The sequence below is a fragment of the Zonotrichia albicollis genome, chromosome 21 (genome assembly GCF_047830755.1).
Source record: "Zonotrichia albicollis isolate bZonAlb1 chromosome 21, bZonAlb1.hap1, whole genome shotgun sequence".
Taxonomy (NCBI): Eukaryota; Metazoa; Chordata; class Aves; order Passeriformes; family Passerellidae; genus Zonotrichia; species Zonotrichia albicollis.
In genome coordinates, this window is record NC_133839.1 from 2,728,851 (window position 1) to 2,747,788 (window position 18,938).

Consider the following 18,938-nt stretch of genomic DNA (forward strand, 5'->3'; position numbering starts at 1 on the left):
TGAAGTGAGGGAAATAGGGAGCATCACAGCCAGGGTGGGATCTGCACTGTGATGCACCAAAACCCCTCAGGTTTGGGGGATTTTCCCCTTATTTTTGGTCCTGTGCAGTTGGGCTTGCAGGGTGCAGGTTCCATCAAAAAACAGGTGCTTGAAATACCAGCAAGAGCTCACTTAGGGCTTCTCTGGCTTTACCAAACGGGCTTGATTTTGGGGGAAAAAGCCTTGGCCAGGTTGTGCGAGTGCAGGTGAGAGCTGGGACGTGCCAGGGCGTTCATTCACCAGGATTGAAGAAAGGGGAATGAGGTGAGGAGGAGCCCAGTGATGAACTTTTGCACTGCTGGGTGAGGAAAGAGGAAAACCCTGCTGCTTCCTGCTCTGGAGGCATGAAGTGGTTTTCCCCGGGGAGTTTTTGTGCCCACAGCAGACCCTGGTCCCACGGCTGTTCCCATGTCCCCGAGCTGCTTGGGGCCAAGGGCTGCGGCAGGGCCGGGGCAGCAGAGCCAGGACCTGCCCAGGGTCCAACCAGCCACTCTGGACTTGCTGCTTTTCCAGACTCGTTATTTTTTATGCACTCATTCCTTCCCCGTAGTCTGACTCCCGCTTTGTGCTGTCGGCCAGGGTGAGCACCCAAGCACCGCGTCAGCCCCAGTTAACCGGGCTGGCAGCGTCACCGCAGTGACCTTTGGGGTGAGGGTTCCTGATGGTGACTCAGTGCAGACAGAGCCGGGGGTGGGGATGCTGTGCCGGGCTCGGGGCTGTCCGGGCGGTGAGCTCAGCCCGCTGCCCGTGCTCGCTCGCACGGTGCCGCCGTGACGGGGAGGGCCTGCCCGGGAGGGGGACACGGAACCGGCCGGCAGCGGCCATCCCATGGCAGGCGAGAAGGAAGTGCCGCCCAGGGCCACTCCTCCTCACCATTTCCTCTCCGGGCTGGTTTCAGTACGGATGAGAGCGGCCACACAGCAGCTGCCGGCCCGTCCGAGGCCGGAGGGGAGAGCCCGTGACCGACACCGCGGGTAACTGCGCTGCCATCGCTCCCTGTCCTGCCCCCAGCCCTCAGGGGCCGCCGAGGCACCCCAGGGCTCCTTCCAGCTCCATCCCTGCCACCGCTTTCTGCTCGTCCCCAGTCGCTGCTTTCCACCAAAAGCCGCCTCGGTTTTCCAGGGATAGTTTGGGATGCTCCAGGCTCCTCTTCTGCGCTTGCTGTCCTTCCCTTCGCACTTGGCTTCGGGGCCTGGCAATACCTGGGGCTGGGCTGGTGGGTTTGGTGGCGCACAGGCTGTCTGGGGGGAGCTGCTGGCTGGCACCGCTGGCACCGCTGGCACCCTGTGCCTTGCTCGGGAGGGTGGCCGTGACTCGAACCGCCCTGCTTGGCTTGTTCGCAGCCGGGGCCGCTGCGGTTCGGGATGCCGGGGCCGTGCTGGCCTCTGCCGACATTCCGGGTTCCTCCTCCCAGACTCTGACCCCTTTATCTGCAGCCGCCACAGCCAGGGGCTGCTTTGTGCCACCTTTCCCACGGAGATGCTCCCTTTGGGATCGAGGGTTTGGCTCCAGCTGGGGATGGGAGATAGCAATCTGTAGAATTTCCCGGCCGTTCCCTTTCCCCAGCACCTTTGCTCATCCCCAGAGGCTGAGTTTGGTGCAGCCTGCCCAGCCGGGGGTGCTTTAACCCTGACCGCGGTTTCCCGCTGGCCTCTGCTGCCCCCAGGGCTGTGCCGGGGCTGTCCCCATCGTGCTCCCCTCTCCCAGGCTGCCTCCAGCTGCCCACACAGACTCCTCTGTTGTGGAAACGCTGTTGTGGTGCTTGCTGCAGTGCAAACACTGCAAGAGCTACAGCAGGAAAGCTGGAGGCTTCCCAGGAGTGCTTCCAAGTGCAAGTTTTCCTGCGGTGTCCAAGCTCGGGACAGAGATCAGCAGTGTTTATATGAGCACTGGGATGCTGCAGTCTGAATTCCTGCCTTCTCTTTCCTGTTGTTTTCGCCAGATATGAAATTAAGCTGTCAAATTGCACCATTGCTGGCTGGCACAGCCTCCTGCCCAGCCCTGACCTGACCGTGAATGTGCTCTTAGAAACTTCCAGTGCTGTGAAAATACCAGCAGGTATTAGGGACTGAGTCATGGCATTAACAGGGTTATTATATTCATGACTGGACAGATTCCTTGCTCAGGATGGGGTTTTGTCCTTCCACCCTGCCTTGCTCAGCTTGTCTGGAGGGTTGGGCATCCCACACTGGTGGGATGGATGTGCTGGTGGGCTTGTGGGAAGAGGATCTTGAACACTTCCCAGCTGATGAGCATTTCTCACCATTCCCCACAGGGCTTGGGGCGCTCCCCATGGGCATGGCAGTGGGAGAGCAGGCTCTGGGCTGTGAGCAGCCACATCACTCCGTGTTTCAGCTGCAGCATCACCTGGCAGTGTCCATGGGGAGTGCTTGGGGTGTCCTGTGTTTCCCTGCCATGCCTTGAAGGGACCCATAGAAAAAGAGAAAATGTTAAGCAGGTCCTGTTATGACAGGACAAGAGGTTTTAAACTAGAAGAGAGTGGCTTTAGATGAGAGATAAGGAAGTTTCTGAGAATGAGGGTGGTGAGGCCCTGGCAGGGGTGCCCAGGGTGGCTGCCCATGGGGCTTGGAGCAGCCTGGGCTGGTGGGAGGTGTCCCTGCCCGTGGCAGGGGTTTCGAATGAGATGGGCTTTGAAGGTTCCATCCAGCCATAACTATTCCATGATTCTGTGATCCTTCTGTTCTCTAAAACTTCTCCTGTAAATTTCCATAGCCTCTGCCCTGGCATTTAACCAACTCCCTCTTCACCTGCAAGGGCTTGGGGCTGAGAAATGTCACCCTGTGCTTGTGGAGATGTTTGTCAGGGCCTGGAGGGTTTTCTGATCCCTGGCTGAGCTCTTGGTGTCCCTGATCCCTTGAGCCCAGGCTGGTCTGAGCTGCAGGGGCTGCTCCCAGTGGCTTTGGGGACAGCTGTCCCTTTGGGGACAGGCACTGTGTGAGCAAGGTGATGCAGGATGGAGAGGAGCAAGGCTGTCACTGCAGGGGGGACAGGGCAGGGGGCCCCAAGTGCCATCCTTTGGGTGGCATGGCAGTGATGGTGGCACCCAGCCCTTCTTCCTGGTGCTGCCTCCTTGCCAGATCCTGTCTGGCTGGTTTGGCTTTGCACACCAAAGCCTGCACAGGGTCAGGAACTGGGTCAGCAATTAGCACTCGGGGTTAATTGCTGCCAGCACTGGCAGCTCCAAGATGATGGCTGAGCTCACTGGCTGCCCTCACTCGGTCCTGAAATCAGCTTGTGCAGGGATGGGAGCGAAACTTTGCATTTCAGAGCAGCCAGGACAGGTGTGGGGTTTAGCAAGGGGGCAGAGGGGGCATTTCCAGGGCCCGTGGCTCCCCCACAGCCCCCGGGTGCCCTCGGGCTCGAGGTGACGGAGCCGCTTTGCGCAGGGGAAGTAAAACATGGTCCAGAGCGTGACTTTGTGCAGGTTGGTGCTTCCTGCTGAGCTGCAGGGAGTTAATAACAAACTTCCCTGCTCCCTGCTCCCTCCAGAGTCCGGTGCCTTTGGCAAGACCCGGTGTTGATGTTTTAAGGATGGCTGATGAAAGTGGCATTTCCTCACAAGGCTCCGTGCTCAGGGCTGGCAGTGCCACAGTGTTGGGGAGGATGAAACAGGAAAGCCTTAAAATATGAGTGTCTGGCAAAAGATTTTGAGAATATAGAAACTATAAGTGAGATTGAAATGAAAGCAAGCTTTGAGATCCCTCAGCTACTGAACAACTGGAAAACAATGGTGTGGCCAGCTGAAGGTGATCCCCTTTTGATGGAACAACACCCTCTGCTTGCAGACAGGCCCAAGGGTCAGAGCAGACCCTACAGCTTGGCAGAAGGGGCCCAAAGAGGAGAATTACGATTTAAAATGTAACACAGTATGGTAATGTAATGATTCTTATAGGCTGTATGTAAATGCTGTAGGATTTGTATCTTGTACTAGATTGGTTAGTGAGAATCAGAATATTCAACAGAGAATTGAATGGTATTGTATTGTATGGTATTGTAACGGGAACCTCACTCTCTTACCCTTTTATGCTCTTATCCTCTCATCCTCTCTATCATCCTCTGTACCACTCTCTTTACTAATCTTTGGGGCCTGCTCCCAGCAGGGCCCCCACCCTGGCCCTTTGCAATGAACCCCAAGTTCCAAGCCCTGGCTGCAGAGAACTCTTGTCTCTGTCTGTCCTGACTGTCCTACCCCTGGCACTCCCACACAGCAGCAGCAACGTGTCCCTTGTGTCAGCACTGTGCAGCCCAGAGGTGCCAGAAAAGTGCCCTCCCACCATGGCACAGCTTCTGCCATCTTCAGCCTGGTGCCAGGCAGGGCCAGGGCAGCACATGGGGCTGCATCCAACCCTGCAGAGCTGTGCTCTCCTAGGGGTTCCCTGCTGGCTCTTGTGCCTCTTGTCACATCCCTCTGGCCTCTCCTTGTTTGCCAGCTGAGGTTTGTCCATTCAGGTGGTTATCCCAGGATAACCATCCCTGAGCTCTCCTGGGCAGCTCCAGGGTCTCATGTGGCCGCCCCTGGGTCCCTCCTTCATGCCCAGGGGTGTGTGTGGGCACAGAGGGCATGGAGGGACCCTGGGGGTGGCAGGGCTGGGCTTCTCCTCCTTCTCCTTCTCCTTCTCCTTCTCCTTCTCCTTCTCCTTCTCCTTCTCCTTCTCCTTCTCCTTCTCCTTCTCCTTCTCCTTCTCCTTCTCCTTCTCTCTCCTCTCCCCACAGCCAGGTGCTGCTGGCAGCTCAGGCACAGCCACACTGGCTCTGTGCAGCCCCTCTGAGCCCTCCCATCAGGGCAGCTCTCATCTCAGCTCCCTGCCAGGCACTTCCATCAGCACAGCCAGGAAAATCCTCCCTGGGAGGTGCCCCCACAGCCACGATGGCAACCACAGCAAGTGACTCCCCCAGCCCCGGAGGTGTCTGTGGGTGGACAGTGCCCTCCCTCGGGGTGTGTACGTGCCTGGGTGCATGTGCTGGCACAGAGCTGGGGCTTTGTGTCTTCCTTGAATTTAGCAGGTGTAGGGAAAGCTGTGGGCAGCTGTGGCTCAGAGCCTGGGTCAGTCTGTCCTGCCTCCTTCTCAAAGCAGAACCTTTGGCTTTGTCCCCAGCCAGCCCTGACCTTCCCTTCTGCATCTGAGGCAGGATTGGGTTTGTGTTTTAACATCAATTTGCATTAATTGACACTGAGGAACCCCTGAGGGAGCTGGGGGTGCTGAGCCTGGAGAAAAGGAGACTCAGGGCTGCCCCCATCACTGCACAGCTCCTGAAAGGGGCCTGTGCTCAGCTGGGGCTGGGCTCTGTCTGCAGCAGCACTGACACAGCCAGAGCACACAGCCTCGAGCTGTGCCAAGGGAAAGTCAGGCTGGATATCAGGAAAATGTTTTTCATGGAAAGATTGATAAAGTTGTGGAATGGCTGCCCAGGGAGGTGGTGGAGTCCCCATCCCTGGGTGTGTTTAACAAAGCCTGGATGTGGCACTGGGTGCCAGGGTTGAGTTGAGGGGTTGGGGCTGGGTTGGACTCGATGATCCGGAAGGTCTCTTCCAACCCAGTGATTCTGTGAATTCTGTGAATTCCATCTGTAGTTTTGCACAACTGTTCCGTCTTCCAGAAAGTCAGCTTAGGTCTGAAAGTCTCTGCCACCTTGCCATTGCTGATTGCTGCAGGTTTCTGCCCATTAGAAGGGGGGATATCTGTCTAATTCCACTGTTATTGATCACTTCCTAATATTAGGACAGTTGATTTTACAGAATTCCTTTTCTTTATAGGAAGAAGATGATGTGATTGGGCTGTAAGAACCAGAAGAGATGGAGGAAGAGCTGCCCTGCTCTGAGGTGGATGAAAAAAGTGTCCTGAGGAATCTGGGGGTGGAGATGCCCTGCATGGAGAGCAATCCCACAGGAGACACATCTGGAGCAGAGGAGGATGCAGGAGAGGTGCCCTGTGCTGAGAGCAGCACAAAAGAGGAGTCTGCAACTGACCCAGGAATTGTCTTCACTGAGGGCAGCGTGGAAGGAGACACACAGGGCAGTGGCAGTGATGGAGTAGGGGACATTGCTGGCAGTGGCAGTGACAGGGAAGGGGACATTCCTGGCAATGACAGGGAAGGGGACATTGCTGGCAGTGCCAGTGACAGGGAAGGGGAGATTCCTGGCAGTGCCAGTGCCAGTGACGAGGAGATTCCTGGAAGTGGCAGTAACAGGGAAGAGAAGATTCCTGGCAGTGGCAGTGACAGGGAAGGGGACATTGCTGGCAGTGGCAGGGAAGGGGAGATTGCTGGCAGTGGCAGTGACAGGGAAGGGGACATTGCTGGCAGTGGCAGGGAAGGGGACATTGCTGGCAGTGGCAGTAACAGGGAAGAGAAGATTCCTGGCAGTGGCAGTGATGGAGTAGGGGACATTCCTGGCAGTGGCAGTGACAGGGAAGGGGACATTGCTGGCAGTGGCAGTGCCAGTGACGAGGAGATTCCTGGAAGTGGCAGTAACAGGGAAGGGGACATTGCCGTCACCGACAGCGATGGGGAAGGGGACATTGCCGTCACCGATAGTGACAGGGAAGGGGAAATGCCCTGTGATGCAAAAGAAGAGGCCTCTTGCTCTGAGAGTGACGCAGAGGAAGTGCCAGATGCTGTGATCCCTGCTGCTCCCAAGAAAATCACTTCCATTTCCTCTCCCCTGCGCGCCTTCGTCCGCCTGCGCCGGCGCTACCAGGGCCTGAAGAAAAGCCGGCTGCACTTGGAGCTGCCTCGGGAAAAGTCTGCAGAGTTTGTCCACACCAGCCTGCTCCAGAGGCAGCTGTCCCTGAGCAGAACTTCCCTGTACAACCCTTCCATGGCCTTCTTTAATCAGTCTGGCTTTGAGAGCTCCCAGTACTTCACCTTTGACACGTCTGTGGAACATTACTCGGTGAAAAAGTGCAGGCGGAAAAAGAGCCGGAGGAAATCCAGGATGGTTCTCTACCCAGATAAAACCAAAAAATACCTCCCAGCAGAGGAGAAGAGCAAGGCAAAGCGCTGCCTCCTCTTGCTCATTGCCATTATGTTCTTCCAGATTCTCAATGCAATAGAGAACCTGGATGATAACCTCCAAAAATACGACCTGGACGGTTTGGAGAAAACCATGCACCGGGAAGTGTTTGGGCAGAAGGTCGCTGTGGAAAGTATTGTGGAATTACTGAAGGACTATCTGGCCACCCATGTCCACAACAAGCCTCTGGTGATCTCTCTGAACGGCCCCACGGGGGTTGGCAAGAGCCACGTTGGCTGGGTGCTGGCCAAGCACTTCCGCTCGGTGATGGACAATGACTTTGTGCTGCAGTACTTTGTGATGCACCACTGCCCCAGCGGGGTGGCTCCCCTCACCTGTGCAATAGATCTGTCCAAGAAGATTGCTGACATGGTTACCAGAGCTGAAATAGAGGAAAAGACCCCGCTGTTTATTCTGGATGAGGTGGAGCTCATGTCCCCCGTCCTGCTGGACACTCTCAGCCGATTCTTTGAACCCAATCAAACCAATGAGTTCCTCAATGCCATCTACATTTTAATCAGCAACCTGGGAGGTGATGAAATCACAAAGTTCATTACCCAGAATGCATCCACTGAGCTCCTGCACCAGCAAAGGGGAGCTGAAGAGCTGCTGAGCATCATCCAGCCAGTGCTGGCCAGGGTGCACCCTCTGTGGAAGGCTGCAGACATCATCCCCTTCATCCTCCTGGAGAAGGCTCACGTCATAAACTGCTTCCTGGAGCAGATGAGGAGGGAGGGGCTCTATCCCGACCAGAAACACATTGAAAATTTAGCAAATCAGCTCAGTTACTACACTACAGGGGACAAGCAGTACTCCAGCATGGGCTGCAAGCAGGTTGTGGCCAAAGTCAACCTCCTGTAGGGATTTACTGCAGAGACCAAGCCCTGCTCTGCAGAGTCCTCTGTGCCCATGAGGGGTGTGTCCCACCAGGCTGGGCTCAAGGTGTCCTTTCTCAGCCCTGGTCCACGGGCAGCCTGGACAAGCTGATCCCTGTTCTCCAGCAGAAACTTCACTTTTTCCTGATGGTCTGTGGAAAAGGAAGGGCAAAGAAGCTGGAGCCGCCTCCCAGTCAGTGCAAGACTCTTTGTTCCTCATCCTCATTTGGGATTCTTGTCATTAAGGAGTTTTGAGGTGGCATCAAAAGCTGCAGGACATAAATAGGGTGGAACAATCCCTGGGTCACTGCCCCTGCAGAATTTGTCACCTCATGTGTCTCAGTCTCTCCAGGCTCACAGCTCCTTGCTTCCCTTGCTCCTGGCTGGGGTGTGCAGGGCAGGGGCAGGGCTGGAGCCCTGGCCTGGGACAGTTTGTGGCTCCTGCCCCCAGATGTGCAGGCTGCCCTCCCCAGCTCCTACGTGACCACATCCTCAGAACACTTCTTGGACCTGTTCCTAAGCTGTTGCTCTTCTGAGCTCATCCCTGAGCTCACCTTTGGCACCTGCAGTGAGATTTCTGCCCTGCAGGTGTGTTGGGGCTCGCCTCAAAGGCTGCTCAGCTGTGCCAGATGGTGCAGAAATAACTCTGGATTGTTTCAGGTCTGCTGGTGACACCTCATTCTCAGAGCTCTTCTGCTTTTTGCCTCTGGGGACACTGTGGGCAGGCATTGTCTAGAAAGCCCAAAGCAGCAATGGATGGATATTGAGCAACACACACTGGAAAAGACAGTTTGGGCTGATGGAGTGGGGATCAGGGCTTGTTCCCAGTCCTGAGAGGCCAAGAAGAGGCTTTGCCATTGAGCCCCAGGTGAGATGTGGCCTGGGAGCAGCTTGGGAAGAGCACACAGCCATGTTTTGAGCAAAACTGAGCAGGTATTTATGGCATTGTTTTCTCAGGTTGTGGTTTTGTACAAGATTTCTACAGCTTGCTGTGAATTCCCAGACAAGAACCCCTGTGGATGTTTGCACTGGGGTTTTGATTCACCTCTCTGTAATTGTTGGTCTCCAAAGACTCTGTCACATACTCCAGCTTCCAGAGCTATTGTCAGGAATAAACCCAAACTATCCTGAATAAAAGAATTGAAAATACATTTCTTTCATTTGACTGAAATTTGGATTTCCTCCAAAATTTCCCTTCTAGAGCCATGTACCTCTGGCAAACCCAATCCCAACCCCACACAGTGCAGCAGTGCCAAGCTGGGAGCTGCATCCAAGCCACCTCCTAAATCCATGCGTCCTCAAAAACCAACGTGTGGGAGCTGGGTTCCACAGCTCAGAGAGCTTAACTTAAGCAATGAGCTGAGCTTGCTGCTGAGACATTTGGGATGCTTTTATCCTGGATGAGAAACAGCTGAGGGACCAGGATTCCCCTTCTCCTCCAGCTGGGAGAGGGGCAGATGTTGGTTCTGATTGTCTCAACAATGTTTTGTTTATAAAAGGGAGTTTGGTTGTGCCAGAAGTCCCTGGGTGCCTCCACCCCAACCATCACCCTGTGCAAAAGAGGAGGGTGACTCCAGTGAGCACCTCAGAGTTTGTTTCCACCCCTCTAAATCAGGGCTCCTGGCCTTTTCCTGAGCCTGAATTTTCCTGGGTGCCCTGAGCACCTTGAAGCCCTGCTGGAGCCTTTGTGTCTCACAGATTCCTCTCAGTGCACAGAGCTGGGGCTCAGCTTCCTGCACCCCCTCATCCTTCATCCCTCATTCCTCATCCCTCAGCTCTGCAGGCTTTGGTCAGACAGCACAGGAGTCCCCAGGCTGTGGAGAGCACTTTTCCTGCCAGAAGATAAAATGCAGGACTCAAATCCCAGCTCAAATGGCTCTTTAGGTTGTCCCAAAGGCTTCCTCAGCTGGCAAAAGCTCTCCCTGAGTCAGGACACATCTGTGTGGTGCTGGAGCAGTGGTTGGGGCTGGCTGCTCCCTCCCTGCTGCACACCCTGTGTCTGATCCCAGTTCACTGGGGTGGCTGTCACTGCTGCCTGGGACACTGCAGGTACTCTGCACCCTGCAGCTGCATCCAGAGCCACACTGGGGTTTGGCCAAGTTCCCTTTTTGCCCTGGGGAAGGTGCAGGGTGATTCCAACAGCTCTGTAGTGAGGAGGGGGCTGTCACTGCCCAGGAGAGCAGGGATGGGGGAGAGGGGTAGGAGGGGATAGGAAATAATTCATGTGTTGAGAGCTCAGACTGTGACCCACTGGCCAGTCTGGGCTGGAGCTTTCCTAGGGCTGGTTCAGGACAGGGGTTCTGTGGGCAGGAGCTCCAAGTGCCCTGGTGTGTGAGTTTGGGAGGGTTTGTTTTATCTCACACAGTGGTTATGGACTGCTTAAGACAGGCAGGAGCTGGGGCTGGGGTTCCCAGGACTCCCCTGGGAATGGATGTACCCTGTGCCTCTCCATGGCCATGGCCCAGCTCCAGCACAGGAGGGTGGGTGGGTGCACGTTCTGCAGGAGCTCTGGAGAACTTCAGCTGCCTCAGGGAAAAAAAGAGCTTTGGATTGAAATATTCCTAAAAAGGACCTAATCCCCAGCAGCCTCCCTTCATCAAAGCCTGTCTGAGGCTGCCTCCAGAGCTGGGTGCTCCTGGTGGGGCCAGCCTGGCTGCCAGGCTGAGTCCTGCAGGATTTCCCTCCCCTTGGGAAGCTGTGGTGGCCCAGGAGCAGAGCTCTGTCACACAGCATCGCCCCAGCCCTGCTGGGCCTGCCTGTCCCTGAGCTCCCTGGGTGCTGCCAGGGCTCTGTGCCCACCCTGCAGGACCTTGTCCTCTCTCCTGAGGCCTCTGCCCATCCCTGAGCATCTCTGATGTTGGCCAAGGGCACCTGGGCTGTGTTTGCAGACAGAGGGGTGCAGAGGGATCCCATCTCCACGTGCAGCATGGACTTGTCCCTGTGCTAAGGGCAAGGAAAAGCTGCTGCCAGTCCCTGCAAGGGATTTGTTGCTTTTCCAGCTCCCATGGTTGTCACTAAACAGGTGAGGTGCCACCAGGAAAGCAGATTTCAGTCCCAGGGATGGCAGAGAAGATCAGGGCTGCAGCAGAGGAGACAAGAGCAAGCACAGCCCAGGCAGGTCAGGCTGCAGCTCCTGCCAGGGTGCAGAGGGAATTTCTGCAGTGGCTTCTGAGACCTTGCAGGGCTGGAGTGAGTCCTGGAAAGGTGCAAGGAGGACAAGGACCCCCTCTTCTTGGGAAGGAGGAGGAGGGACAGGGAAATGCAGGAGTGAATGCATTACCTGTGAGCATCCTGGAGAGATGGGAGGAATTACATCCAAGGTTTGTCAGAAACAGTTGTAACCATAGAATTTAGTTTCTTCCTCTCACGGGATATTCAGAGATTAGCTGTTAATAGTTACTGGGATGAACTGGTGAGAGTTTTCCAGAGCTGGGGAAATGAAATATTCCATAAATGGTGGGAGAGCAGATTTAGACAGAAACAGACATGGTTTGTCTGCCCATGGAATTTGGGGGGGAAGGGAAGCTGAGAGGCACCCAAACACTGCAGGAGACAGGCCTGGGATGGAAATCATAAACTGGGGGAAAGGTCTGAAAGAAGGTGCTGCAGAGGAGGGTGTGAGTGAGCAAATGCACGTTCCAGGGTGGGGAGGGTGAAGGGCTGGAAGGAAAACAAGCCTGGGGGCATCGCAGCACTCACCCTCCACAGGAGGGATAACACCCCGGGGCCAGACCGGCAAACATCCCATTAAAATGTATAAATAGGTGTGCTGCATATGCAAGGGGTGAAGTAATGCCGGGCCATGCTGCAGCAGTGTGGCACCATATTTGGGCACCTCTGGGCAGGAGGGAGGGAGAGCTGGGTGCTGTGCCCTGGGCAGGAGGGAGAGGGGGAGAGCTGGGTGCTGTGCCCTCCCAGCATCCTGCGCCAGGAGGGAGTGTTAAAAAGCTTGACTAGGCCAATGTTCAAGCAGCAATCAATTTATTAATTAATATGGTAAAGTATGAGCAATACAGCGCTGGGTACAGTGGGGGAAGTTTTCCCTCCAACTGCACACCCATAGTTGAGGGTTACAGGTATTTATAGGAGTGCTCATAAGCTTTCTCAGCAGTTTCTATCCCAATTTTTACTCATCAGCAGTTTCTATTTCCCAATTTTTACATCACAATTCTATACACTATTGTGATTTAGTTTTTCTCAGGATGTATCCCAAAAGGAGTATCCCCAGATGGTGGTGGTCCGGTTTCTGAAAGAAGAAAGATGAATCCCATCTGGTGGAGTCCAGCTCCCCAGATGCGTCCACCTTTTAATTGCAGAGACTATAAATCTCACAACAGTGATGTCCAGCTTCCCTTGGTCAAAACTATAAATCCCTGAGGTGATGTTCATCTTCCTTTCTCAAGCTGTTTTTCTCTGCTTTATTAAGGCGTGAGATAAACTTTATATATATTCCAGAGCTATAGTTTCAAGGATACAAGCAATATTCTAAAATTATACTTCAAAAGGTTATTATTGCAGAACTCTTTAAGGATTAACTATAAGCAAAAAGCAACATCCTTAATGCTTTAATTCCAATGCTCCTAAATCAACTAAAGTTAATTGCAAACAAAAGATAGGTTCAAAGGCCTTCTTCCATGCTTTACTTTCCTCAGTTATTATTAGAATTTGCAACTGTCCCAGTGTTGGCCTCCGCACATATCTCAATCACAAATACACACATTGCCTGTATGTACCTGCCACAAAATACAGCTTTGTATTTCACAGGAGGGGAGCTGGGTGCTGTGGCCCCCCAGCATCCTGCCAGGAGCTGGAGCGCAGGACGGGCCATGAAACCCCGGGAGGAGTTCCACGTTGTTCTGGTTTAGGGCAAACTTGGGAGAAAACCTCCAAAGGGGCCCCTCCAGAAAGCAAACCCACATGGCTTCTCCCCCCAAACGGTTTGGGAAGGATTCCTTGGAGAGAAGTGGAAAGAACCTGTTTGTTGAACAGGCACAGCACCCCCAGCACACAGAATGAACAATACCAGGTGACACCACTCTGTCCCTGCTCTGAAAAAGATGACAAATTCAGAAAGTCTCTCTGGGGGTGGTCGCTCTGTTCTCAGTCCCTCCTGTGCTGGGGCAGCTGCTGCAGCCCCAAGGTGCAAACTCTCGGTGTTCCCAGGGCCCAGCCTGGAGCAGGTTTGAGTAGGTCCAAAAAAGAGAAAGGAGAAACAGTCCAGGGAAAATTTGGACTGTTTAGCTAAACTAACTAATGAGCAGAAACAAAAAGCAGGAGCAAAGCAGAAGCAAGAGCAAAGCAAAAAGCAAAAGCAGCACCATGCACTGCCCTGTCTCTGTGTCCCACCAGCCATGGGGGAGCAGCTGATAAGAAACCAAAACAAAACTTTCACTCTCCAGAGCCAGTCTTGAAGGCACAGAACAAATATCCAGCATAAACAGAACACATGAATGGGGATACAAACATCACAATGCCACCCTAGGACACAGGTGAAGCACGAGAAAAGCTTTCAAACATGCAAAACATGGGCAGAAAGGAGACAGCGGTGCTCGGTTCTCCCAGCCCTCTCTGGGCAGGGTGTGGAGCTGGCCCTGGAGAGGGAGGTTTATGTAAAACTTTGGGGAAATTGCTTCAGCTGTGGAAGTGCAGCTAATTTTCCTAACACTTACAACTACCCTTTTAACCCCTTTTACAATATAATAACCAAACTAACCCTACAGGCTTAATGATCTATCAACTATTTTACAACAGTTTTTAACTTATTTTTAACAGTGGGACTGAGGGTGGTTTGGGCAGAGACAGGGCTCTGCTCAGGGCTCTCAGGAGCTCCCACTTTGCCTGTTCTGTGTCTCCCCTCCAGCTGGAACTGCCCCCTGCCCAGCCCTGAGCTGCACCAGTGTTAACATCATTCCTCTGTAAGAGATGTGCTCAGCTCCTAAAACATCTGCATTGGGTGCAAAGTTTCGGGCAGCTGCATCTGAGAGCTGCCAGGGTGGTGAGATCAGTGATTCCCTGCTCAGATGGGTTGGATTCCAGGTGGGATGGGTGGGAGGGAAAGCAGCCAGCACTGAAACCTGAGTGTGCAGATTCATGATGTCAGAAACTAATCTGGAAAGTCCTTTGCTTCCCCTTGACACTTTCCCCTCATCAATTCAGTTTATTGGTGTATATTAGGTGTTATTTCAGGGTCTGTATGCAGAGCTGCCTCAGGGGGTTTGGAGCCACCCTCAGATGTGCCTGCAGGAGGAGCAGCCCTGCCCAGCACAGTTTGTGTTCTCCAGTTGCAGATTTGGAGCTGGAGGTCTCTCCCTGGGCAGGGTGGGATGTGACATCAGCTCTGGAGGTCACAGCAGAGCCCTCACAGCTCCCTGCAGGGCACAAACAGTCCAGGATCTCCCGTGGATGCTAATTTGAGTTTTGTGCTTCCTGTGATGTCTTATCAGTTGATCCCTCAGGCTGGAATTCAGCTGCTCTAATTTTGGTAACCTGAGGAAGCCTGAGTAAGTCTGCCTGGGATTTCCCCATCCCTGCCTGCTGCAAAAAGCCTGTCCAGGAACCCAGGCCTGGGAAAAGATCACCTGGAAAACCTCCCCTGAGGTGAGTGGACATTTCTGTGGCCAGCAAGAGATATGTGAAAGAATGTAAAGCATTAATTGCAGCCAAACCTTTTGTTTTCACCTGTACCTTTCTCCTATTGAATGTTCCTCACTGTCCAAATTCTCTCACTCAAACCAGACCCATGTGGTATCTTCCCTGTTCTGGGTGGAAAAAAAAGTTAAAAAAAATTCCAAATCCTGCAAAAACACATTCCCAGAACTCATGGTTTCCAGGCTGAAACCAGGGACTCCTGTGCTGCATTCCCACCCAGCCATGCCCAGCTGCCAGGCTCTCCAAGGCTGGGGCTGCAGGAGTTTGTGCCCTCTCAGCTGGCACCACCTGGTGTTTTTATCTGTGCTTTTCCTCACTCATCAAACCAACTGCCCAGCTTTTCCTGAGATGATTTCATGTGGGATCAAGGTCCCTGAGCCTTGCTCTGCCTTCTCTGAGGGTTTAAATCTCCTGGGTGCCTTGGAAAGTCACCTCTGAGCTTCTCCTTCCAGGCTAAGCTGCTCCTTAGCTTCAAGGTTGTTGCTGCTCTGTCCAAGTGAAGAAGTGCCTTGGGTGACCTCCAGCTGTTGTGGATGATGGAATGAGCATTTCTGCCCCTCCCTGCAGATCCTGCAGCTCAGACAGCACAAACAGCTCTGCATTCCTGGGAGGCTGGAGGTCAGAACACGATGCTGAGTGCTGCAGAACTCCCTGGCCTGACGTGACCTGGTGTCCTCAGCTCCATCTGTGCGTGGCCTCTGTCACTTCCAGCACTCCTTGGTGCTTCCTTCAGCCAAACACCCAGCACTCCCAGCTCTGAGTGCTGCTCCCAATGCAGCCACAGCTCTGTTTTTGTCTTTGGTGAAAAGCACTGAGGTCTCTGGGTGAGAAAGGGTGGATGAAATTCAATGCTTTGCATCCAGGTGTTTCTGTTTCTCTTCACTCAACAGGTGTTTCTGTTTCTCCTTGCTCCTGGTGGGCAGATCTGCTGCCTGCAGGGCTGATTCATCTCCTCACCTGAGGAGGATGCAGTGACCTGCTTGGACAAGCTCAGCTGGGAGTTATAAATACATCCCTGTGTTGCACTGGCATGGCAGGAGTGGGTAACAGGGGATGGAAATAGGAACAGGATTTGTCCCTGCAGGTCACCCCCCTCTTCCTGGAGCTGCCTCTGAGGCTGGGTCTGTACTTGCCTCCCTCCAGCTGGGAGTTGGGCAATGCTGGGAGATGGATTAGGGAGAGAGGGGTGGAATTTCACTGGAAACCTCTACGTGATGATCAGCAGTGATGCCACTGCTGCCAGAGCTAGAGGCACCCCCTGGTACCAAACCAAACCAAACCTGAGTGCTTCAGGAGCTGCCTGGTGACTGCACCAGGGTGACACAGCCCAGGGGATGGGACAGCTGGAACAAGCTGATTTGATCTGTCTTCCTGCTTGGATATGATCCTGATTGAAATAAAGAGAGATGAGTGTAAGAGCAAATCTTTGGGTTTCATCTATAACATCCACCCAACCCCCAGGTGATATTTGGGGCAGTGCCTGTGGCACTTTCTCCTGGCCTGAAGCCCCATGGTGGGAGGATGTGACCAATCCCCAGCCTGAGTCACTCAGTGCTGGGCCCAGGGTGGGTCTGAGGGCTCAGACACCACAGGCCCAGCAGCAGCAATGCACATGAGTTATTCCTTCATTGTGAGCTTCTTTTAAACCACTTTTAATGTGCCCTGGTGCTGCCTGACAATGCTTCACCAGTGCAGACAGGGGTGGGCAGTGCCATGGTCACTGAGAGCAGTGTTTGTCACCAGGGCTGAGGGATGGGATGAGCCATTGCACCCCACTCCAAGCACACTGCGAGCCCTGAGGCTGCCTGGGCCAATTCTTTACATCTTAGGAGCTGCCTTGCCATGAGTGAGGGATTTTGGAAGCAGCAGTTGTTTCTCCCAGCCCTCTGGACTTTGCCTTGTAGAGGAGAGGGAGAAAAAGATGACAAAAAACCACTGGAGAGCTGTGTGTGAGCCCTGGCTGTGGCTCAGGTTTGAGCACTCACCTGGGCAGCACCAGGCAGAGCCCTGAGGAAGGATTTTACAGCAGCAAGAGCTTTGAGGGGAGCCCCAGGCTCCAGCTCCAGGATTGGATGGGGATTGGGGGTGATGGCAAAAGCCACCAGCAGTGCTGCCACACGGAATTAATGTCCTGGGTGACACATTCCTACAAAAGGGGTCCCATGCACTGCAGTCACAGTGTCAGTTATTTTATTTTGGCCTGAGTTTCCATGAAATAAGCCTGAAGAGTGAGAGTTCTGCTGCAGGTGACACAGGGGTGATTTACAGGGAGCACAGGGGTTGTGCCTTGTGATCCAAAGCCAGCATCACTTCGATCTTCCCAGAAGCAGAAAGCAAAAAATGTTAGGGACCCCAAAGGGCAAGAGGAGATGTGAAACAATAGTTGTTAAATTGTCAAAAGATAGTTTTAAAATTGGAATTTTTGCCCTTTGCTGCTTTGTGGTGGCTAAAGGCTGCCTAAAAGGACTTGGGAGTGATCAAGCTCTATTTATCTTGGTGGAAGGTGTGAGGTGTGACCTGGTGGAAGGTGTCTCTGCCCACAGCAGTGGGGTTGGAACCAGATCATCTTTAAGGCCCCTTCCAACCCAAACCATTCCAGGATTTTATGATTCTGTTGTTTGATTTTGCAGTAGCCATCCAGAGATGATTGCCCAAGGTCTTTTTACAGAAATCCATCATTCCCTCCTCTCAAGGTGTCCCACAATGACCAGGACACAGGAGGTTTGCAGCTGAATCTTCCAAACTCATGACAAAAACCTGAGAGCTGTAGCCCTTTCCAGCAGGTTTGTGGGCACTCAGCCCTTTCAGGCTCTGTTTAGTCATTACAAGGCACAAAGAATCTGAACATGAGTGCGGGTTTTTTCCTTTTCTGGGCATATCTGAGCTGGAGCTTGCCAGAGCAAGTGCTGAGGTTGCTCATTTTTCTGGGGCAGAGTGCTGAGATTGCACAGGGTCACGGGCAGAAGCTGCAGCCTCCCCTCTCCATCCCTCCAGCTCAAGGTCAGGGCTGCTGCTGGATGGGGTGGGAAGGCAGGGACAGCACAGCCACCCTCAGATTATGTTCTTTACAGCAAATACATGATTTTCAATGAAGGACACACTCCCAAAAGCACTGCAACGTCTCGAGGCAAAGCCTTGTGGTAGACAGTGGTAATAGAGGAGAGCTTGTGTGGGGAGGAGAAAACTTGGATGTGGCCTCAGAGTGCTGTGAGCAGAGTGCCCCTGGGCAGAGGCTGGGCTGATAGGGGCTGCTGGGGTACACACATTCCTGAGCGATTTCCGAGCCCGCTGAGCTCCTCCCATCACACTTCACTCATCAAAGTGAGTATTTATAGCTCAGGTAGAGCAGGGGAGAGTCAAACAGGAGCTCCCTAGAAAGATGCATAAATCACTCCAAGAGTTCAGCTCTGGGGCTCTGCATTCTTTGCTTTAGTGAGAGTGAATAAAAACTCTGGTGTTACTATTAATATTACTTAATGTTATCTCAGCAATCTGCTTTTTGCATTTAAAAACTCTTTGAGGAATTTCCACAGAGTTCTCCCTGCTCTCAGAGCTATACCTGCAGACTGCTGAGGACATGATGCCTTACACCAGAGAAAACATTTTCTCCAGCACAGATCTGCTGAAAAACAATTCAGAAAATCTGTCTGGGCCAGTCTTTGCTGCCCAGGCTGTCAGGAGACCTTCAGGCATCTCCACAAAGCGCAGGAAAGCCAGGAAGGTGCTGTACCCAGCCCACGTGAGGAAATACTTGCCACGTGAAAAGAAAGATCCAGTCAAGCGGTGGCTGCTCTTCTGTGCTGGCATCATCCTCATCCAGGTGTTAACTGAGGTTCCTGAGCAGGAGAGGCTGCCTGGGGGGCACAGCCCTGCTGAGAAACTGCCCTGGGCAGCGGCAGCAGCATCACCTCAGAGAGCTGCTGGACTGGCACAGAACCGCTCAGAGAGCACCCAGGTACTGCAGGAACCATCTCAGAGAGCACCCAGGTACTGCAGGAACCACCTCAGCACTGAGCTCCTGCAGGAACCACCTCAGCACTGAGCTCCTGCAGGAACCATCTCAGCACTCAGCTGCTGCAGGAACCATCTCAGAGAGCACTGAGCTACTGCAAGAACCACCTCAGCACTGAGCTCCTGCAGGAACCACCTCAGAGAGCATCGAGCTCCTGCAGAACCATCTCAGAGAGCACTGAGCTACTGCAGGAACCATCTCAGAGAGCACCTAGGTACTGCAGGAACCATCTCAGCACTGAGTTACTGCAGGAACCATCTCAGAGAGCATCGAGTTCCTGCAGAACCATCTCAGAGAGCACTGAGCTCCTGCAGGAACCACCTCAGAGAGC

The 18,938-nt window shown here is 53.6% G+C and overlaps 1 protein-coding gene across 1 annotated transcript; it reads left to right on the plus strand.

Moving 5' to 3' along the window:
- The first annotated feature begins 760 nt into the window (after positions 1-760).
- On the plus strand, positions 761-9,111 carry TOR4A (torsin family 4 member A). Its single transcript, XM_074556231.1, has 2 exons — positions 761-1,013; positions 5,816-9,111. The coding sequence occupies exon 2, from the start codon at positions 5,855-5,857 to the stop codon at positions 7,931-7,933; it is 2,079 nt and encodes a 692-aa protein (XP_074412332.1). The 5' UTR covers positions 761-1,013; positions 5,816-5,854; the 3' UTR covers positions 7,934-9,111.
- The last annotated feature ends 9,827 nt before the right edge of the window (positions 9,112-18,938 follow it).

What these genes read in the sequence shown, in the direction of transcription:
- TOR4A (XM_074556231.1), top strand. Translation starts at nt 5,855, where the DNA reads ATGGAGGAAGAGCTGCCCTGCTCTGAGGTGGATGAAAAAAGTGTCCTG.